Source organism: Homarus americanus, unplaced genomic scaffold (genome assembly GCF_018991925.1).
Source record: "Homarus americanus isolate GMGI-L3 unplaced genomic scaffold, GMGI_Hamer_2.0 scaffold46273, whole genome shotgun sequence".
NCBI classification, from domain to species: Eukaryota; Metazoa; Arthropoda; class Malacostraca; order Decapoda; family Nephropidae; genus Homarus; species Homarus americanus.
This window is the reverse complement of record NW_024725430.1, coordinates 43,417-70,102: the sequence shown is the minus strand read 5'-3', so window position 1 is coordinate 70,102 and position 26,686 is coordinate 43,417. Positions and strand designations below refer to the sequence as shown.

Below are 26,686 nucleotides of genomic sequence, written 5' to 3'. Positions count from 1 at the left end.
CTCGTATTAGATTTCCTGTTGGCACAATAGAGTACAATGCATGGAAACTGATACTTCGTACATATTAGTTTCCAATTTTTAATTTAGTAATTTCTCTCTTTTCTAAATTAATCATTAAGTCATCTATATAAAACAATGATCAAAAGACGGCCTTAATTAACGTTATAATTACACATACAATATATGAAGGCCACCAAACTGTGCATGAGGGACCACTTTTCTCTTTAGTATGAATAGATTCTGATGACATCGTCGCAGTTGAATATTTAAAGTGTGTGTGTGTGTGTAATATGAACTACAAGGTCCTTGTGTCTAATAGCAATTGTATATAGTATCACCCATAGAACAATATAAAGTTCTTAATGTAGAGGTTGGTAGATCGATGGGCCAATCTACCATCTCAGGCTGTGAAATCAAGAACAGTCCCATTGCTCTGACAAAGCTATGGAGGGATCCTACACAGGCCACTGGCTTCCTTCCCTCGGCCACTGAATTCAGTACAAATGACTAGTGCATGTAGTATCTATAAATGTCTCTGTCCATATTAATATTAACTACGTCATGCTTTTCAATACATCGAAATCACAATGTATTTTGTACTGTAATATGCCTGTATTGACATATTTATGTTTCTGACTTAAATCTAGCTAAAATTATGGGATAGTAAACTTTTTTCAGTAATTCTTACGACCATTCATAGTCATATACTGTACTGTACATGATCGGGCGTTACATAGGATTCAAGTATACATACCAGCTTATTACTGTAACTATTTAAATCTGTACATAAACTTTTTATATCAGTCTTCGGCACCCAACTCATTCAGTGGAGTTAGCATTGTTTTGCAACGTGCTCTTGCTTGCACAAGTGCCACGTCTGTTATGGCAGGCTGGCAAGGGTTATGTGTACTGGGTGTTGCTCTGTTGTCTAAGAAATTCTAGTTATGCCTCGTCGTTATTTAGAAAGTTTTTTTGCATCGTGAATACTATTGTGGTGTGAATCTGTTGTTTGTCTTGTTTTAGATTAATTATTGACTGTAACACACACACCTGCGTTATTCACTAGCAACGTCCACATTGATCTCTCAGGAATCCAGGTGGCCGTGGCGACGAGAGATAGGTATTGTAGGTTAAGTATAGGATTTTTTTTTTAAATATGATGAGTTAAGTGTTCAAGTACTGTTAGTATTAAGTTAGTATTAAGTATGGTTAGTAAGTATTTAAGAACTGATAGTATGTAATAAATATGGTTAGTATTTAAGTACTGTTAGTATGTGTTAAGTATTGTCAGTAAGTATTTTAGAAGGATGGGAGTTGTTAGTTCCCCAACCAGTCACAGTAAAAGTATCCTCTATGATGTCATGATTTTCTAGAAATTTACGTTGACTTACACAAGGGTAAAGTTTAAACACGGACACAACTTTTTTTTTCCACCTCAGAACCTGTTGAACGGGATCATTTAACCTACAATATCCACAATGGCATGAAAATAACACCGAACTTCCCTTAGTCTACCATAAGTATGATTTTCCGACTAATTCTCATTTACAAGAGTATTAATATAAAACCGTTTAATTCGCTACTGGTCGCCACTTTTAATGCCCAAACGATTTTATTTAGTAAGAGAGAGACTCCTCCGTGTACAAGGGGTTAAGAGGTGTATATAAGGCGTCACCTGAAGATTAGCCACCCTAGCTTATTTGGCCTGGTGATTAAACATCATAATGCTACATGGATTGATTAGGTTAGGTTAATGCTAGGCTAGGTTAGCTTGTTTTACGGTAGATTAGGTTAGGTTAATGCTTGGCTAGGTCAGCTTGTTTTACGGTAGATTAGGTTAGGTTAATGCTAGGCTAGGTTAGCTTGTTTTACGGTAGATTAGGTTAGGTTAATGCTAGGCTAGGTTAGCTTGTTTTACGGTAGATTAGGTTTGGTTAATGCTAGGCTAGGTTAGCTTGTTTTACGGTAGATTAGGTTAGGTTAATGTTAGGATGTATAATCTTAAGATGAAATAAGCTGGGGGACTAACCACCAGGTGATGTGTAAATGTCAAAGTGTCTTGTGACGCCTTGATCAATATACTTGAACCGGTCGCCGCGTCACCTTATATGTCAACTTTCTAGAGATGAATCACCTAACCTAACGCTAATCTGACACCTAATATTAACCTAACTTCACCTAACGTAACTTAACCTAACCTAAGTTTCTATCGATTTAACTTATTAAGAATGTTGACTAGGGTGGGAGTCAGGGAGGGAGGGAGGGAGGGCGACAGTGAGGAAGGGAGGGAAGGAAGATTGTGAGGGAGGAAATGAATTGAGAGAGGGCGATAGTGAGGGAGGAAAGGGAGGGGGGGCGATAATGAGGGAGGGAAGGAGGGAGGACGGGAGAAGAGAGGTAAGGAGGGAGGGAAGGAGAGAAGGAATGAGGGAGGAAGGAGTGAGGGTAGGTGCTGACAGGGAGTGAGAGAGGAAGTTGAGGTACGTGACCTTCACCCACCACGGGATGGCCGACTGATTCCTTGACTCACGTGTCTTCCTGAGTCACCCATCTACCTGAGTCATGTCAACCTGAGTCACCCATCAACCTGAGTCACCCATCAACCCGAGTCACCCATCAACCTGAGTCATATTTCAACCTGAGTCACATGTCAACCTGAGTCACCCATCTACCTGAGTCATGTCAACCTGAGTCACCCGTCTGGCGACTCACCTCACCAAAGAAATACAAATACATAGTTTCTATCCCGTTAACAGAAGCAAAGTCACAAACAGATGCCTTGGTAACGGAAGTGCTTGAATAACTGTATTATACTTGCCATGTACAAAAACGTCATGCAGAGTACATATTTAATGCCGCTTATTGTCTACAGTGACTGGTGATAACTGGCTAATTCTTGTTTACCATTGTTTGTATACCTGTACTGTTTATGTATATTGTTTGTATACTTGAACTACGATTATTATTTGTAGACCTGCACTATCGCTGTACATGCTGAGCTAATGGGGACTTGTGTACACGGAACACTCATGATTCAGACTTACTAACATAATCACTACCAATTTATACACGTATAAAATATGACTATTGTACATAATGTAACAAGAAACTCTAATTGCACAAAACAATAATACAGTTATAGACTAATATATATTAATATTTAATAATTACAAAGTTTATTATATGATATTTTGAGGAAACAGGATGATGATGATGATAGAGAGAGAGAGAGAGAGAGAGAGAGAGTCTGTGATGGTAGGGAGGGAAAAGTGACCGACGAAGATATTATCCCCAAGTAATGGATTGTATGTAGAGGAACAGGATTGTACGGAGACAATAGACTAAGCTGCACTCGTATATACCGCCCTGGACACCAATACAACTTTATAAACCAAATACACTAAAGATTTTAAATTTTACATCAATACAAACAGATTAAACTATTCACACTACCCAAAATCATCACCATGAAGTAAAACTTCAATAGCATGATCATGAATCTCGAAAAATGCCAAGTAGAGATATTATACTATAACTGGTACTGCCATGGCTACTGGGGCTTCAAGTGCTGTACGAATTCCCTCACAGATGGTGTTATGAGGGGCCTGACGTGGTGTAGTAATTCCCTCACAGATGGTGTTTTGAGGGGCCTGCCGTGGTGTAGTAATTCCCTCACAGATGGTGTTGTTGGGTCTCACGAGCAGCTATGACTGGGTACCTGGGTCCACACTGTGTAAAGGTTAACTTGGCTACGATTCAGCTGTTACTGTAGAGTTGTTCTCACTGTGTGTGTGTATACCACTTATCCCTCTGATGACAAGTGGTGTTTGTTTATCTACTGTTGTGAAGGTCATTCCATTTAGAGAAATGGGTGATACATGGTGTGGATGCCAATGAATGTTATACACACACACACACCATCCCACATATATACAAACACACACACACCATCCCACATATATACAAACACACACACACCATCCCACATATATACACACACACACACCATCCCACATATACACACACACACACCATCCCACGTATATACACACACCATCCCACATATACAATACACACCATCCTACATATATACACACACACCATCCCACATATACACACACACACACCATCCCATATATACACACACACACACACCATCCCACATATATACACACACACCATCCCACATATACACACACACACACCATCCCACATATACACACACACACCCACCATCCCATATATACACACACACACACCATCCCACATATACATACACACACCATCCCACATATACACACACACACACCATCCCACATATACACACACACACACACCATCCCACATATATACACACACACACAATTCATCCCACATATACACACACACACACCATCCTATATATACACACACACACACCCATCCCACATATACACACACACACACCATCCCATATATACACACACACACACCATCCACGTATATACACACACACCATCCCACATATATACACACACACACCATCCCACGTATATACACACACACACACCATCCCACATATACACACACACACACACCATCCCATATATACACACACACACACCATCCCACATATACACACACACACACCCATATCCCACATATACACACACACACCATCCCATATATACACACACACACACCATCCCATACACACACACACACCATCCCACATATACACACACACACACCATCCCACGTATATACACACACAATCCCACATATACACACACACACACCATCCCACGTATATACACACACACACCATCCCACATATACACACACACACCATCCCATATATACACACACACACACCATCCTACATATACACACACACAATACACCATCCCACATATACACACACACACACACCATCCCACATATATACACACACACACACCATCCCACATATATATACACACACACACACACCATCCCACATATATACACACACACACACCATCCCATATATATACACACACACACACCATCCCACATATACACACACACACACCATCCCACATATACACACACACACCATCCCACACATATATACACACACACACACACCATCCCAATATACACACACACACACCATCCTGTCATATACACACACACACCATCCCACACATATATACACACACACACACCATCCCACATATATACACACACACACCATCCCATATATATACACACACACACCATCCCACATATACACACACACACACACCCCACATATATACACACACACACCATCCCATATATACACACACACACACCATCCCACATATATACACACACACACCATCCCATATATACACACACACACCATCCCACATATACACACACACACCATCCCACACATATATACACACACACACCATCCCACATATACACACACACACACCATCCCACATATATACACACACCATCCCACATATATACACACACACACACCCATCCCACATATATACACACACACACCATCCCACATATATACACACACACACACACCATCCCACATATATACACACACACACACCATCCCACATATATACACACACACACACCATCCCACATATATACACACACACCATCCCACATATACACACACACACCATCCCACATATACACACACACCATCCCACATATATACACACACACCATCCCACATATATACACACACACACACCATCCCACATATATACACACACACACACCATCCCACATATATACACACACACACCATCCCACATATACACACACACAATCTATCCCACATATACACACACACACCATCCCATATATACACACACACACCATCCCATATATATACACACACACACACCATCCCACATATACACACACACACCATCCCACATATATACACACACACCATCCCACATATATACACACACACCATCTCACATATACACACACACACACCATCCCACATATATACACACACACACCATCCCACATATACACACACACACCATCCCACACATACACACACACCATCCCACATATACACACACACACCATCCCACATATACACACACACACACCATCCCACATATATACACACACACCATCCCACATATATACACACACAATTCATCCCACATATACACACACACCATCCCACATATATACACACACACCATCCCACATATACACACACACACCATCCCACATATATACACACACACCATCCCACATATATACACACACACCATCCCACATATATACACACACACACCATCCCACATATACACACACACACACCATCCCACATATATATACACACACACCATCCCACATATACACACACACACCATCCCACATATATACACACACACACACCATCCCACATATACACACACACACACCATCCCACATATACACACACACACCATCCCACATATACACACACACACCATCCCATATATACACACACACCATCCCACATATACACACACACACCATCCCACATATATACACACACACACACCATCCCACATATACACACACACACCATCCCACATATATACACACACACACACACCATCCCACATATATACACACACACACACACCATCCCACATATATACACACACACACACCATCCCACATATATACACACACACCATCCCACATATACACACACACACAATTCATCCCAATATATACACACACACACCATCCCACATATATACACACACACACACCATCCCACATATATACACACACACACACCATCCCACATATATACACACACACACACCATCCCACATATACACACACACACACACCATCCCACATATATACACACACACACACCATCCTTCCACATATATACACACACACACACACCCATCCCACATATATACACACACACCATCCCACATATACACACACACACACCATCCCATATATACACACACACACCATCCTACATATACACACACACACACCATCCCACACATATACACACACACACCATCCCACATATACACACACACACCATCCCACATATATACACACACACACACCATCCTGCCATATATACACACACACACACACCATCCCACATATACACACACACCATCCCACATATACACACACACACCATCCCACATATATACACACACACACCATCCCACATATATACACACACACACACCATCCCACATATATATACACACACATTACCCATCCCACATATACACACACACACACACACACACCATCTGCCATACACACACACACCATCCCACATATACACACACACACCCATCCCACATATACACACACACACATCCCACATATATACACACACACACACCATCCCACATATATACACACACACACACACCATCCCACACATATATACACACACACACACCATCCCACATATACACACACACACACACCACATCCCACATATATACACACACACACACACCATCCCACATATATACACACACACACACACCATCCCACATATATACACACACACACCATCCCACATATACACACACACACACCATCCCACATATACACACACACACACCATCCCACATATATACACACACACACACACCATCCCACATATATACACACACACACACCATCCCCACACATATACACACACACACACCATCCCACATATACACACACACACCATCCCACATATATACACACACACCATCCCACATATATACACACACACACACCATCCCACATATATACACACACACCATCCCACATATATACACACACACACACCATCCCACATATATACACACACACACCATCCCACGATATACACACACACACCATCCCACATATATACACGACACACACACACCATCCCACATATATACACACACACACCATCCCACGATATACACACACACACACCATCCTACATATATACACACACACACCATCCCATATATATACACACACACACCATCCCAATGTATATACACACACACCATCCCACATATACACACACACACACACCCATCCCACACACACACACACCCATCCCACGTATATACACACACACACCATCCCAGGCACACACACACCATCCCACGACATACACACACCCATCCCACATATACACACACACACACCATCCCACATATATATACACACACACAAATCATCCTGTCATATATACACACACACACACCCATCCCATACACACACACCATCCCACATATACACACACACACACACCATCCCACATATATATACACACACACACCATCCCCACATATATACACACACACACCATCCCATATATGGGCCAACACACACACCATCCCACGATATACACACACACCCAACCTACCTATACACACACACACCATCCCACATATACAAACACACACACACACCATCCCACATATATATACAAACACACACACACCATCCCACATATACACACACACACCATCCCACATATACACACACACACACACCATCCCACATATATACACACACACACCATCCCACATATATACACACACACACACCATCCCACATATATACACACACACACACCATCCCACATATATACACACACACACACACCATCCCACATATACACACACACACACACCATCCCACATATACATACACACACACCATCCTTACATATATATACACACACACACCATCCCACATATATACACACACCATCCCACATATACATACACACACACCATCCCACATATATATATACACACACACACCCATCCCACATATATATACACACACACACACACCATCCTGGCCATATATACACACACACACCACTGTCCCACATATATACACACACACACACACCATCCCAATGATATACACACACACACCATCCCAATATATATACACACACACACACCATCCCACATATACACACACACACACACCATCCCATATACACACACACACCATCCCACATATATACACACACACACACACACCATCCCACGTGATATACACACACACACACACCATCCCACGATATACACACACACACCATCCCACATATACACACACACACCATCCCACATACACACACACACCATCCCACATATATATATACACACACACACCATCCCACATATATACACACACACACACACACCATCCCACGATATACACACACACACACCATCCCACATATACACACACACACACACCATCCCACATATATACACACACACACCATCCCACATATATACACACACACACCATCCCACATATATACACACACACACACCATCCCACATATACACACACACACACACATCCCACATATACACACACACACACCATCCCACATATATACACACACACACACACCACACCACGATATACACACACCATCCCACGCTATACACACACACACCATCCCACATATATACACACACACACCCATCCCACATATATACCACACACACCATCCCACATACACACACACCATCCCACATATATACACACACTAATCCACATATATACACACACACACCATCCCACATATATACACACACACCATCCCATATATATACACACACACACACCATCCCACATATATACACACACACACACACACACCATCCTTACACATATATACACACACACACCATCCCACATATATACACACACACCATCCCACATATATACACACACACCATCCCACATATATATACACACACACCCTCCCACATATATACACACACACACACCATCCCACATATATACACACACACACACCATCCCACATATATACACACACACACACCATCCCACATATACCATACTCTTTCATCCCAAGTCAAATACCCATTATTCTTATGTGTGAAAGTTGGACCTCCCTAAAATCAGTGTCTCAGATGTACAGTTATGCTTCACCAACATCACAGGCTACCACAGAGGACTGGAGTGTGTTCAGCAGCCTCATATTATTTTGTGATTTTTAGCGATTTTTTTGTAAGTAAACTCTCTCGATTCGTAACTCATATGCAGCAACCTGAGGCTATTGCATACGAGTGTTACTACGTCTGACAGCACCACATCCGGGGAAAATATTATACTAGGAAGATAAATCCTTTCTTGGTAAGTGATTCATTAATTGGTTTATCCTCGTATTCTTCTAAACGGGAGGTTAATGTTTCTCACAGGTGGTTTAGGCAGACGTGGGTGAAATAAGACTGGATAGTAATGCACATTTAGTAGATTCTAGATATGGATAAAACAGATGGATCAAGACAAACACAAGCAATAGGTCACACAGATAGATAAATAGCACACAATCAGCATTAAGAAAAGAAGACATTATTTCATATATTTTATTTGTAAACTGGGTACTGTTTTAATACCCACAATAATGACCTTGACATAAAATGGAAAAATAAGAGTAAACTCTCAAAAAGCCTCAAGATTCTGTGAAAGCTCTGAAACTAAAAGATGCTCCTGTACAATACAGCAATTACAAAAATTTCCATTCTAGATAAAACGTTGAGCACACAAATTATTTTTTATCACACTTCAGTACAAGGCACGTCTGACACCCGAGAATTGCCGCAGTGTGAGGATCCATGAAGACCTCACCATGCAAATTGTACCAAACTTTACATTAATAATAACAACTTGAAACCTCTCAAATTCACATTAAAATATGAAAACAAAATCTATATTTCAATAAATATATAAAATGTCTCCATGTTTTAATGTGGATCTGACCCACAAACTTGATGCTTACATTATGATGACTCATTGCCAGTAATGTTAACTCTAAGTCACCTCCAGTAGTGAGCACAATACAGTACTGTATATGATAACTTACATCAGTGACTATTACCACAATCTAACTACAACTGACTACATACACTTTGTTGTGATCTTGTACTTGAAAATATAACACACACTCAACCGTTATAACTGCTCCATGATACACTTACTGTACCTGAGGCAGTGAATCAGACAAATGGAAAACTGACCTACACACAGGGGGTCCCCGGGTTACGAACATGTTCCGTTCCCGAGGTCGTCCTCAAGTTGGAAATGTACGTAACTCGGAACATATACCCTATGTGGACTATATCATAGCCCAAGTCCTTTTATATATCTTGAAACATTTAATTTAAGAGAAAAGAAGAAATTGAATGACAAAATACTGCAAAGAAAAGTAAAAATTAAAGTTTAACACTTGCATTAAAACCTGGGACTGGCTTGCAGGTAGAGATGGGCATGAGTGACAGAGGCTTTATTGGGATGGTTGAACTAAAACTTTCTTCTTTCCATCATAAATCTCTCTTTAGCATCAAAGATATTCAGTAATACTTCTATGAGCCTTGGTGAATCTTGCTATGTTGGGATCTTGCTGTTCAAATTTAAACAATCCTTCTTCAATAAGCCTGAAACCAACTGCCATTTCTATTGTAATGAATCCCTTTGGTTCTGGAGTTTCACTCGATCACACACGTTTAGGCGATGAGGGTAAAGCGCACTGCCGCTCCTGGTCCCTCAAGGCGGATGACTGGGTGCAACGCATCACTCTCCATGCGCTACCTGCCTTCTACGCCGCACAAAATAGTTCTCGTACATAACTGCTATGAACCATTGTATTTGTCAGATTTTTAAAATAATTGACCTTGTTTGTATCGGCGATTGTTCGTAAGTCGGGGATGCCCTGTAGTCGTCAACTGTTCTACCTCAAATGAAGACTCAATCATGTTTTCCATTCACTGTTTCTATCCAGTTTTCTTGGATGATTCTAAATGTGTTTTTATGTTGCATTGTTATAATTAACTTTGCAGAGCACCTGTGTTTCTCAAGTAGTGACATTGGTTGGAGGGCTGGAATCATCCAGTCAACCATGTTTCACATCTTAATGAACTAGCTTCAATTTTACACTTTATATTTGTACATTTCATGGTGTGTGCTAAGTTAGGGTTCAGGTTAAGAGGGGAGAGGGTGAGGGGAACATCAACACAGAACAACCTCCACAGTACTACTGGAGAAGTGTCTAAAATAAAAAAGAAAACATTAATATATTATAAGGACAGAAAAAAACACGCCCATAAATTAATATTTGTGACAATTAAAATAAACGGCATCAGGTTAAACACACCATTCCTTCAACAACCGCTGAAAAGGATGGGGAAAAATTAATCGACTTTCTCAAGAAGTTCAATGTTGGCTTAATTAAAAATCTGAATTAAAACAAATAAAAAATTATATACCTTCCCTGTTAAACATTCAGAAATTGACAAGCACAAGTGGCAGTGTAGATTATGAGGCACAAATTTTGTGTATATACAGTACAATTATGTCAAAGATAATTACAGCAAATAAACAGATGAAATAATAAGTAATTTCCTCCGTGATGGTCAGTAGCTTGGATACAATGAGAAGACATATTACTTTCATCTCGTGTTACAAGATGGCTGGTCATACGGCCATACTGGCTGGAACACCCAGAGTTAGTAATATGTTAAGGTGTAGACACGTTCATTTAATACAACTACCACCACTACACCCAGAGATAGTGAGCTGTGTAATCCAGTGTTAAACACTGGCTCAGGCGTATTGGATAACTGCACTGGTTAACAACTCACAACTTCTTCTTTTTTAAATACACTGTAATCCTGTAGGAGTGGTGGTGGTGTCGCAGGAACACACATGCGTCCTAAGAGTGAACTGTTCTACAAGAGCAAAGACAAGACTCAGTGTGAACCATAAGAGGAGAATTCCCATACAGTACAGGACTAGGGTCAGTACCTAGGGGGGGAGGGATCATCTCTGTTAACTGCTAGAAATGTTAAAGATGCACTAACTTGAGTACAAACTAACATCACCTTCATTAACTCTTAGAAATATTCAAGATAAGTTAACTTGAATGTATACAATTACCAACTCTGTTAACTCCTAGATACATGATGTGTTAATTTCTGTACACTTACAATATGCTCTGAAGTTGAGAGAAGTACTGTACACTGAACACAGCTGAGACAAATATAATGTATACACCTGGTAATCAACCCCTTCACTTTGGGGACACCACGTTTAATATTCTAATTGGCCAACGCCAGACGATCTTTTTCAGCTGAGAGGGGGACCCCACACATTGGTGGTTAAGAACAAAGTAAACTGTATGGTAATATTTCCTGCTTCTCACAAATGCCATAAAATGTCTAAGTGGGAGGAAGCTCAAGTGACAAGTGGTGGTCCATGACAGCCCTTCACACAACTACAGACTGTATGTCATGTACAGTATACTGTACAGTATAATATAAACAATAAATAACATGCAGCTCACACCAATGGTTCTCTTTTAAGTTCTAGCTAAGATGAGTCTAAAAGCCAACAATAGGTCATATTTACAACACAACGTAAAGTTTCTAATATTTCTCTGATGTTTATGGTAAATTTGACTTTTTATACCATGCAAATATATTCAATATCCCCCAAAATTTCAGGATTCATTACTTATAAGAGTATTCAGGAGTTAAAAATTGGCATGATAATGATCCTGGAAGCAAATTTGTGTTCAGTTGTGATCATTGGACCAGGAAACTAATAAAAATCAGTGCCGAATCAACTTTTGCACCCCAGGGGCTTAACCATGTGAGGAGAGGAGTGGAGTGCAGTACCTCCCCACCTACTGTATCGCACTAGGTCAGGCGTCAAACTGATATTTAGCAACACATATACACACAATATTCTTCACATACATGACCCCCCTTTAAACATGACTTGGGTTATTCCTGCGAAGGATTAAAACACAAGGTTTCTGACTGATCTACCCCACGTGAGAAGACTCATTAGCACTTCTACATGGATCCTCAGTTTAAAGACAATAAATAAATCTTTAATTAATTTCTCACATTAGTATTATGATGATGGATACAATGCTCCTCTTTTCTCTTAGTCAACAGCAAAACATATCTTCTCAACTTGTACCCATGCAAAGTTGAGGTGCCAATATGGAGACAGTTTCCGTGTTTGAATGCATTTGGTGAAAAATCACAGCTACGATAAATCAGAGTCCCCAAAACCTCCTATGACTTGTACGTAAGTTTTGGAGACCAAGCAAGACAATAAATCTCATCTTATTTACACACAAAAAAGAAAAATTGACAAACATTAAATACTATACTACACACTTTCCAGAATTAACATCCAATAACCACCAAAATCGTAGTACAAAAATTAATGGCTACTTTTCAGAAATAAATTGTGTAAAACAGAGAACACATATCACCCCCAGCACTACTACTTATACCTAGAGTAAAATACAGACAACACCTCTCCCCTGGGTCACTGCTGGTTGCTAAGGACAGTCTGCACGTGCTGTATACACTGGTCCATTTCTTCGTGATCTGAAGAGCATTGTTCCAGCCTGTATGATAAAGGAAGGAGAGACTTAAACTTGATCTACCCAGTACAGTATATGGCTAAAAGATGGTAGTGGCGGTGATAATGATGGTGGTGGTGATAATAATGATAATGCATTCAAGCCAAAATGTTGATACAGATAAAATCATGAACACAATAAATCAAATAATAGTTATAAACCATATGAATAACAATAAAACATTGTAAAAAAAAAAAAAAAATAAAAATAAAACAGTAATGTCACATGTGTCGTGTAAGGAGGTGACAGTCTTTACAGCCTCAGGGGGTATGACACAGGGTGAGAAGTGTAAATAAAAAAAAAATGGTACCAAAGATTTAGGTAAATGCCATGTTTTATTCGTTACAAGGTAAACTTAAGGGATAAATTTTGGATAACTGAACAAATGGGGTGTAGGGCATAGAGCTGGCATTGTAGAGCATAATTTTGGCAATAAATCTAAAAAAAAATTGCTTGAAGTCCCACAAGGAATTCAATATTGTGTTATGTTAAAGCACGTAAGACAACTGACAGTGTGGCAGCTGTGGAAAGATCTGAGTGAAGGAAATCAATTAAGAGAGAGAGAGAGTTCAACAGAGCAGAAAGTTAACAGTGAGAAGGAAGTCTTAAGAACCAGAAATTAACAGAGAAAGTATGAGAACTATCATGAAGGTGTTAATTTGTGTTACTCTAAACTACAAGATGACACAACAATTAATACTGGCAGTATGTCTGATGAGGCACATTTTCAATTATTGGGTTAATATCCACAAACAAAAAGTGTCATATATGGAGCAAGGCAAACACTCACTCAACCCCTGAGAGCCTGAGAGACCTTCACACAGCCAGAAGGTAAGTGTGGTGGTGGTGGTGGGAAGTAACTGTGACTATGAATGGTGATTTGGACTGAGGAGAGAATTGTAGACCAAACTTTAATAGTGTTTTCTTAAAACAGGATGGTGCAACTTGCCAAATAATATAGAATGCAGCTGTTGCAAGAGACATTCCCAAATCATGTTGGAGATATTCTGTGGTTACCCCAATCACATGATTTCACATCCCCAGATGATATTACAGGACGAGTATCCCTTTATCGAAAAGCTTGGGGCCGAAAGGGTCTCAGATTGGGATATTTTTGGAATATATGTACCTATATCCTGTATAATGCAGTAGCTCACCTAGCAGGGATGGGGCCCAAGTCTATACAAGAAAATCATTTATATTTCATTAACAGCATATGGATGCATATAGCCTGCAGGTAGTTTATGAAATATTTTTATTAATTTTGTGTATGAAATACTGTACAGTACCGTCTGTTTGGCATCACCATGACACCTGACTCTGAAGCACTAAGCACCCTGAATCTTACCTTTATTCATTACACATACATACTGTACTTATCCATGTTTATTTCTGAAATGCCCCAAAATTATCAAATTACCCTAAAATATTATTATCTTAAAATGGTGTCAATGTGGTCACTATGTGTTCTTTGCCAATAATCCATTAACAATTTTATATAAGGCCTCACTGAACAAGATTAACCCCGCACCAGTCTCCTGCTTTGTTTTGCTGGATCAGTGCACTGTTGTGTTTACTCCTGCCTTTGTTGTGTCTTTTAGAGCATGTTGTGGTGAATCATTTTATCATTTTTGTAGCCATAGAGTTCTCAACCCAAACAGGGTGGTGCAGCTCTCAAAAGGAAGCACACAGCTATAGTATAGATGTAAAATTAGAATTGATAAAGTAAAAGAAGAAAGAAGAGCGGTGAATGAGTGATCAACATCACTTGTGCCCTGCACATACCTGAACAACCATATTTTGATGGTAAGCAAATAAAAATATTTTATTATGTTACAATTATTTATTTTTAAAACATTATAATAGGTATTTTGTCTCAATGAACTACTGGAGTGAGTGTGTACAAATGTTTCTATGGTAATTAATTGTTAAAAAATATCATATAATTTTTTTTGAGTGTTGTGTATATCATGGTCCCAATTTGACCTATTTCCATTATTTCTTATGGGATTAATTCCCCACTTTAAGTGGATTCATTATCAGTGGTGTTTTTCTGGTCTCCATTAATCGCTGATAACGAGGACCCCCTGCTATACATTAAAACACTTAACATACGATATTGTACAGTGATATCCCCGTTAGCCGGAACCATTGGTGCAGATCACTTCCGGGAATGAGAGATTTCTGGGTAACGAGACGACTCTCTCAAAGCTGGAAAAAATCCCTCATCCCCGGAATTTTCCGGGTAACGGAAAAATGTTCTCGGAAGTTCCAGAAATTGCCCATTACATCATCTCTCGAATCCAGAAAAATATCCCCCATCCCCGGAATTTTCTGGAAAATCGTTCCCAAAGCCGGAAATTTCCAGAAAATTCCGGCTTTGGGAAAGATTTTCCAAGAAAGTTTCAATTCCGGCTATCAGAGAGTTCCGGGTTTGAGGGATTCCGGCTAAAGGAGACATTACTGTACTTTAAAAGTATCATAAATAACAGTCTAAGGACATTTCCTTAGAAGTGAGAGCACAACATAGTATCATAAGAAAAGTAAACGTATAGATTTTTTGTATTAATGGGAGACTTACCTAGGTTGTGTTGAAGCTGAATTGTTATAAGAAATAAAAAAACGGTCAGTCAGTCAAACGTGACATTCCTTTAACATTAATTTACTTACTACTACATAGTAATTACCTTAAAATATGATTAAATTATCCCAAGAATTCCTTAATTACCCTAGATTTTGCAAGATTTTTCCTTACTCTAAATTTCACCCCAAAGGTCTGATTACCCTAAAATGGGATATCGCTCGAAAAAAATAAAACTCTGATAAGGGATAACCAATCTGTAATAGGCCAAGAAAGTTGTCTGTACACAACGCTTCATTAACGCACGTGTCCGTGAAGTAACTGTACGTAGAATTAATTAACGAGATACTATACGCTACAACCTTCCCAGATGAGGGAAGACTTACTTCTTTAAGAGGTTTTCCAGCTGGTCTTGGGTCCACTGTAATTTTGTAAGGCCCTGGAGGCAGTGCTGAGCGAGGGTCTTGAAGCACAGGCGACGGCAGTTGTTGTGGTGGTGAGAGTCCCAGAGAGGCGTGGCCCTCACGTACGACCAGGCCAGGAGAGTGTAGTCCACCAAACTCACCCACTGCTCTGCCTCCACCAGTTGGCCACATTGCTCGTTGATGGTCTTCTGAGGAAATTACGATGATATATGTATAATATGATGAACACGGGTTAGGTTAGTTTAGATTAGACCGAGCTTAGTTTGGTCGTATTAGATATAAACAAAGTTGAATCATCCGAAGAATATTCACCACAGTTTATTTCACCAAAGGATTAACCACCCTAAAACTATTTGGAGTATGAGGTCAGGTCAGGACAGGTGAGGTTAGATTACATCATAATAAGCATTAGGTTATGTCAGGTTCGTGCTAGGAAGGTTAGACTAGCATTAATTTAGATAAGCTTTAGGATAGTTAATCTTTAGGTGAAATACAGTTTGGCAGAGATTCTTCAGGTGATCCGAAAAGTCAACATAATCTTTTTCAAAAAAATATGAAAAAATAAAATAAAATAAAATAAAAATTATCTCGGAGAAAAACAAATAAAAATAATTACCGGACAAACAAAGACATGATGTCAAGATGCTCGGTAAAATGTTGGGTATAGGAATGAACGTTAATGACGATGACTAACCTTAAAGTTAATCAAGTGGGGACCGGCTTTGTTGTACGCTGGCGAGTCCGTCTTAGAGGCGAGCCGGGAGACGGGTAGGGCCTTGAAGATACATTTCTTCTGTTGATTGAGTTTCTCCTCCATCTGCTTCAGGTCTGGCTGTGGCAAGATGTCTGAGATCTCGTCTGCGAAAAAATTGTATCAATTAAGTATAACAAACACAATGTACATACACACACACAAAAGTGGGTCAGTGACAACACACCTACAATGCAATCAACTAATTTTTTTAATTTTATGAAAACTAGCCACCCCAACCTATTTTACTTGATGATTAAACACCCTAATATTCCCTGGTGGGGTTATGTTAGGATAGGTTAGAGCGTTAGGTTATATTAGGTGAGGTTAGTGTAAGGGTGGTTAATCTTAAGGTGACATAACCTAGGGTGGTTCATCTTAAAGTGAAATAAACTGGGGTGGTTAATATTCAGGTGAAATAAAAAGCAGGGTGCTTAATTTTACAGTAATGTAAGCTTCACATACACAAAAACCACAATCCCATATAACTCTCAGGTTTACTCATCGCTTCACACACACACAAGATCTCAAATACTGCTTCACATAACCCAGCGCCACCCATCAACGTGTTATGAATCCACTCAATACCATGTTCACATCAGTTACTCATGCACACTGCTGCTATAAGGACACCCACTCCCCCTCACCTCTAGTATGTCCTGCACTCCATCCTTCCATCTCCTGGTGATCCTCAACTCTTCTTCCTACCATATTAGAAATAATTGTTACTAATACATTATGTTATCCTTGGTAAATGTTTATGTGTATGTGTGTGTGTGTGCGTGCATGTGTGTGTGTGTGTGTTTTCATGTCTGTCTGTGTGTATGTACTATATGAATTTCTACCCACTCAAATCCAAATCAACTCTACATTCGCCACTGCATCAATCTCCCACTTCCCCTATGGAGTATTTGGTCCTAACAGGCATCACCAACTACCACTACCACACACACAACTACTGAGGCCAACTGGGAGCTCAGATCATCAAGGAAACGCCCACAGCTTCTGTTCTGCACAAAACTTAACAACATTCTATAAGGTGAAAATGCTACAGCAGAAAGCAAGATTAACTTCAAGAGGAAGATTAATGAAAGTGTTATTAGAAAGATAAATTAGCAGTAGGAAATATTTATGTAATAATATGGTCAGTGTAGAGATTTTGATAGTGTGTGTGGTAATATCTCTCATGTATGAAGCTTTTGGGGTGAAAAAAAAATCAAGTCCAGATTTTGTTATTCATTGAAGGGGTGAAGAAAGATTGACCCACTGTACCACACCCATATGATGGCCTCCTGGGATAAACCACAACAATCACACACACACCCGGCATGTCATATTTCACATACACAGACCGAGATAGTCAAGTCAGCGTTGCATGAACCTGATATATGACACACTGGTTCAGAATGTGTCAACCCAGTGGTCAGTTATGTGGACCTGGCATCACATATCACAGTGTAGACAGGATGTGTGTGTCATCTCCCCCCAGTTGGTGTAGATATTTATAATGGGGGTAGGTACTATTACATTATCATTATACTGTACTGTACTGGCCACTAACATGACCAGTGATGAAGAGTGGGACTATATTACTGCGTTACAATACTACAGGAGGGTGATCTACAAGTCCCTGTGTACCTATAATAATTAACATTACATTTATACCTTGTTATACCTATAGTGTCATATTCCTTGTTATACTTATAGTGTTATATACCTTGTTATACCTACAGTAAATATTGGGAATGGTATCCACTTCCAACATTTACTGTGACCATTTACAACTATAGTGTTAATTATTGTAGGTGCACAGTAGATTTTCTGGAGATGGGAAGGGAAGAGAGAGGAGGGAAGAGAGGGGAGAGTAGAGAAGAGAGAGAGGGAAAGAGAGGAGAGAGAAAGAGACACACAGGACATGATAATTAAGTCAGATACAATAGATAAACAGCGACATAAGCACCTTTAAGCTCCGGGTGCTGGGTGAGGACATGGTTAAGGACATCGACCAGCTGGTTCTGTGAGAGCCCCTTTATGGCCACTTCTGGAGGTGACTGTACAGGGGAGACGGTGAGGCTGCGACACTTCTTCATTATGGGCGACATCTGCATCATCTTCTGTAACGAAATATTAAATAAATACGATAATCTAATTACACACGAGATTCAGATAAAAACAAAAAAGGGCACAGGATTTTACTCTTTATTGAAATAGTGAAATACAGGTAGTTGTGGATCTCTGCGTCTTGTCCATAAAACCAAGAAAGTGTATATATATGGATCACCTGATGATTAGCCCACCCTGCTTATTTCACCTGATAATTAAACACCTTAACCTAACCCCCCAGGTAGTATGAGGGTGTTTAAATCATCAGGTGAAATAAGTTGGGTTGAGTACAGGTATTGTTCAGTTGATCTAAAGTCACAATAGTACTCAAGGTGTTAAGGAAAATGTACAATAATCCTCTCACAAGAAGTCACTACTGTATCAATCAATTTTAGAGCAACAAAATGAAAATACAGTACGTAATAGTAATAATAATAATAGTAGTAATAATAATAATAATAATAATAATAATACTACCTGTACTAATAATAATGCTTTACTCCTCAACAGTGATCTACCAGACACTAGAGACGAGCCATCATACCCGTCTGTGGTCCAACAAGTCTCTGGGTGGAGTGTCGTTCAACTGAAGCCGTTTTCTCGGAGATGAACGGAGGACGATCATGCCTTTCCCCGGAGACCTCTTGATTGGGGTCTTCTCCGTGCGTTTAATGGGGCTCTCTATTGGGATGGGAGACCATTCTAAGGGCAGCGATCTCCTGCCTCGCCCCCGGATGACAAGTTCATCGGGTGAGGGTGTTGGGGAGAGATATGAAGATGGTAGGTTGATGGTGGCAGACCAGGTGGGGCCATTGTCCAAGTTGCCTGAAGGTGAGATGAATCATACATGAGTAACAAGATTTTATAAAATTCTATACATGAGTAATACAAAGTCCTTGGAACTCTATACAGTATATGAGACAACACAAGTAATTCGTGAGTAACAAGTCTTAAAAAAAATATCAATATGGATGTAGGTTTGAGGTCAGGTTGCAAAAGTCTGCAATTTTATATCACCTGCAGAGTAGTCCATCCCAGCTTATTTCACCTGATGATCAAAAATCCTCAAGCTATCTGGGAGGACATTAGGTTAGGTTTTGGGACAGACAGATGCTATTTGTACAGATAAATCTTGTCATGGAGTCTCTTGCAAAGGTCGAGAGATATGTTTGTGTACAGTACTCCAAAAGGGAAGAGGTTGTCCCAGATGTGTGGAAAGCAGCAAAGATAGCTAACAGCATTTAAAAAAAGTGGAAATGATTAAACTAAGAAATTATAGACCAATAACCTTGACCCATGTCTCCTGTAATATAATGGAATCTGTAATATAGGAAGACACAATGGACCACTTAAAGAAAAATAAACTAATAAATGAGCCACAGTATTTATTCATATCTGGTGAACTACAGTGACTTAATGTGTTGGATAGCTGGACTGAAACACTGATGATGGAGAGCTATGTTGCTTACCGTCATATCATAAAGGCCTCTCATAGGTCCCACACTGATGACTGCTTCACAAATTAAAATAAAACTGGACAAGGCTACATCAAATAAATTAGTGCTTTTTGGAAAACATGAAACAGAGAGTGGCAGCTGATGACATAATTTAACCTCAGGGTGGACTGAAGTACTAGCTGGGGTGCCCTAGTGATCAGTCCAAGGTCTCTTAATATTTCTTGTTTATATAAATGACCTCCCTGATGCTTTGTAGTGAGTGAGGCATACATGTACAGTGCGATCTCTATTTAACGAACTATATGGGAGTGTAATCCGTTATATAGTCCTATACAGAACCTCCATACAACGGACTATACCAATTATATTTATGAGCGTTAAATGAAGGTTTTGCTGTAGTTATGTGGATGACACTAAATATTCAAATAACTTAACTTATGGACAGCCACAGACTGCCAGAGGATAACCAAACAGATGACAAGATGGTCAGATAATAATGGTTGTTGAAATATCATCCTAAGAAATGTAAATACCCTGTATATGGGAACTGGTAAATCTATCATAAGAGCTTCAATACAGGATGTAAGAATTAATGAACACATCTTGGCACCACTAATAGATTTTAGGAAAACCTTGCTGAAAAAAATAAGGTGAACAAAATTATGGGTCTGATATGAACCTTTGAGTGACTGAATGAGGAAATCTTCAAATACCTTTTCTGTACACATCTCTGGTCTGACCACAGTACTGAATAAGCTTATAAAATATAGACAAGTAGAGGCAAAAAAAAAAAAGTCCAATGCAGGCTGGTGCCATCATTAAATTCCTTAACACATATAGAGCGGCTGACACTTCCCACAGTGGCAAACAGAAGGTTTGGAGTTGATATGATGATGTTAGGTACTTTAAGATCATGAATAACACATGACAAAGAACCATGTGTAAATAGTTTTGAAGTAAGAACAGACTCAACCACAAGATGACATGGGGAAAAAATAATCCTAAACAGAGATGAAGAATGAACGTAAGGAAGTACGCGTACTGTAATAGCGTTTGACAAGTGGACGAGGCTACAAGCAACAGTAGCAAAGTGTAAATCAGTCGATCTGTTAAAACAATACGTTAGTTGGGGCATGCAGGATTCAGCAGATATTAAAACTTAAAGCCAAGATCAATAACAAAATGTTGAGATAGCATCCTGACCACATAGACCTCTATTACATGATTGTCCAAGTGTTTGTGAGTATGAGAGCAACTTTGTGAGTGTGTGTGTGAGTATGAGAGCAAATGTGAGTATGTGTGTGAATATGACAGTATCTTAGTATGTGTGTGAGTTGATAGTTTATGGGATCACCTGAAGAATCTCCACCCCAGCTTATTTCACCTGTGATAAACCACCTTAAAACTAATTATGAGGATAAGTATACGGCAAGGTTAGATTAGCATTAGATTAGGTAATATATCTATTCAATTATCAGTATGTATCAATCTATATAACGAATTATATTGAATAAACCTCAAATCTCTTCAGGAAACACCAGAGTATGATCACCTAGTTGTGTGTGACGGAGGGTGATGGTGGCTGGTCTTGGTATCTCCTCAAGGGCTCCTCTGGTCCTGTGAGCTACTGGTTCTCCTCCACCACCTCCTGCTACACCCTCAGCCATTTCCTCAGGTGACCTTCCTTGAGTGGAGGAGGACCTTTAAACTGGCCACGGCGTCCTTCACTCACCCACTATGGTTTTATCTTCTATTAATACGTCCTCTCAGGCACTTTAATATGGAGTTGTGTCATTAAAGGTTACAGGGGTGAGACGCTGGTGACTGTAGGTGTCTTTTGTCTTAGGTTTATTGGACAGGTTTATAAAGGGATGATGTTCTTCCTCGGCTGGCCAGATGGCGCCCCCGGCCTCTCCTCCTCCACACTACAACTTGTTGATTTTTACCTTTTAACGACAATATCCTTCACCCGCCGGTAATATCTTGTACATCAGGATAATCTACAATACTTCACCTCACTTTGGGTATAATAACAACTTGTAACTAATCTCTAGTTCAACGGAAATGATAAAAAGTATAAATGTAAACAATGGTGTTATGAAGCCTCGCCAGCCGACGCTTCAGCCCACGCCGTCGGTCTTCCCGCCAAAGTATCATCTTGACGACGGCCAATCAGAGCTCATATCTCATGGCAGGTGATGACGTAGGGTTCCTTTAGTCCAATCAACCTATTGCACTTCTTCCCATACAATGACATCACGATACGCTCCACCAATCACCTGGACGATATCTTCTATGACGCTTAGAGATATTTAAATCAAGGGGTTTTAATTAAACCTTCATTTAAACCAATCATTATTGTCGACAAATTACTGTCACAAGCAGCAAGTAAAAGCGTAAAACCGCTAAGTAAAAGATATTTGTCTATTCTCTTAAAGGTAAAATATTACCTATAGCTTTAAACTTTATAAAACATTGTTGAAGGAAGAAGATTTGGTCCTAATATAACGTCACCTTTATCAAGTATTAACTTTGTATTTAAGAAAAAGGTAACAGAAGGCGGACTTATTATAATGAATATGTCTGCTGTCATAACAATTAATTAATACTGCTATGGAAGGGGAAATAATAATAATAGATACACCATGTGGAATAAAAACAAATGTGGCTAGATATTTGTATGTAAACTGTCTGGAGAACGTGAAGGGGGGGTCCAAGAGGTGGGTGGGGGCTAGTTTGAGACCATGCGCACTTAATATTAGGAGATATTCTGAAGTCAATAGTAAATACTTTTTGCTCTCCCAAAATGCCTGAGTATAATACTGCATTAAAGAAAAAGTACTGGAATTTTCTGGCGAAAAGGGGGGGTCCGGACCCCCAAGAGCCCCCAAGATCCGCCCTTGCAAGTGGCAGGAAGTGTTTATAAATATAAACATCATGTTGCTGTGTGTTTTTATCAATATTTATCTCATCTACGTTTTCACTGTGGATCTACATCATGATATATATATATATATATATATATATATATATATATATATATATATATATATATATATATATATATATATATATATATTCCGAAAGTGTAATGGTCACACTAGTAAATGAGGGAAAAAACACAATGGGGAAATAAAAGCCGAAATACATAATTATTATGTGTTGTGGGCGTTTTAATAAATCCACGAGGACGATGACTTACCCCATGAGGACGATGACTTACCCACGAGGACGATGACACGAGGACGATGACTTACCCACGAGGACGATGACTTACCCCACGAGGACGATGACTTACCCCACGAGGACGATGACTTACCCCATGAGGACGATGACTTACCCCATGAGGACGATGACTTACCCCATGAGGACGATGACTTACCCCACGAGGACGATGACTTACCCCACGAGGACGATGACTTACCCCACGAGGACGATGACTTACCCCATGAGGACGATGACTTACCCCATGAGGACGATGACTTACCCCCGATGATACCCCACGAGGACGATGACTTACCCCACGAGGACGATGACTTTACCCCACGAGGACGATGACTTACCCCACGAGGACGATGACTTACCCCACGAGGACGATGACTTATGAGGACGATGACTTACCCCATGAGGACGATGACTTACCCCAGGACGATGACTTACCCCATGAGGACGATGACTTACCCCATGAGGACGATGACTTACCCCATGAGGACGATGACTTACCCACGAGGACGATGACTTACCCCACGAGGACGATGACTTACCCCACGAGGACGATGACTTACCCCATGAGGACGATGACTTACCCCCATGAGGACGATGACTTACCCCATGAGGATGACTTACCCCATGAGGACGATGACTTACCCACGAGGACGATGACTTACCCCACGAGGACGATGACTCACCCCACGAGGACGATGACTTACCCCACGAGGACGATGACTTACCCCATGAGGACGATGACTTACCCCACGAGGACGATGACTTACCCCACGAGGACGATGACTTACCCCAGAGGACGATGACTTACCCCATGAGGACGATGACTACCCCACGAGGACGATGACTTACCCCACGAGGACGATGACTTACCCCACGAGGACGATGACTTACCCCACGAGGACGATGACTTACCCATGAGGACGATGACTTACCCCACGAGGACGATGACTTACCCCACGAGGACGATGACTTACCCCACGAGGACGATGACTTACCCCATGAGGACGATGACTTACCCCATGATACTTACCCCATGAGGACGATGACTTACCCCATGAGGACGATGACTACCCCATGAGGACGATGACTTACCCCATGAGGACGATGACTTACCCCACGAGGACGATGACTTACCCCACGAGGACGATGACTTATGACGACTTACCCCACGAGACGATGACTTACCCCACGAGGACGATGACTTACCCCATGAGGACGATGACTTACCCCATGAGGACGATGACTTACCCCATGAGGACGATGACTTACCCCATGAGGACGATGACTTATGAGGACGATGACTTCCACGATGACGATGACTTACCTACCCCACGAGGACGATGACTTACCCCACGAGGACGATGACTTACCCCATGAGGACGATGACTTACCCCATGAGGACGATGACTTACCCATGAGGACGATGACTTACCCCATGAGGATGATGACTTACCCCATGAGGACGATGACTTACCCCATGAGGACGATGACTTACCCCATGAGACGATGACTTACCCCATGAGGACGATGACTTACCCCATGAGGACGATGACTTACCCCCGACGATGACTTGACGATGACTTACCCCATGAGGACGATGACTTACCCCATGAGGACGATGACTTACCCCATGAGGACGATGACTTACCCCATGAGGACGATGAC

General features: G+C 40.5%; 1 protein-coding gene across 3 annotated transcripts; it reads right to left on the bottom strand.

Annotated features, from left to right (window-relative positions):
* Nucleotides 1–10,395: 10,395 nt before the first annotated feature.
* On the bottom strand, nt 10,396–23,944 carry LOC121864809. 3 transcript variants are annotated; one of them, XM_042363973.1, is made up of 7 exons: nt 23,349–23,944; nt 20,884–21,164; nt 20,197–20,347; nt 18,884–18,940; nt 18,180–18,343; nt 17,447–17,673; nt 10,396–14,464 (listed from the first exon to the last, which is right to left on the bottom strand). In XM_042363973.1, the coding sequence occupies exons 1-7, from the start codon at nt 23,461–23,463 to the stop codon at nt 14,383–14,385; spliced, it is 1,077 nt and encodes a 358-aa protein (XP_042219907.1). In that variant the 5' UTR covers nt 23,464–23,944; the 3' UTR covers nt 10,396–14,382. The 3 variants fall into 3 exon arrangements, with proteins under 3 accessions (XP_042219907.1, XP_042219906.1, XP_042219908.1); XM_042363972.1 differs by having other exon boundaries at nt 20,197–20,350; nt 23,349–23,943; XM_042363974.1 differs by lacking the exon at nt 18,884–18,940 and having other exon boundaries at nt 20,197–20,350; nt 23,349–23,943.
* Nucleotides 23,945–26,686: the final 2,742 nt, after the last annotated feature.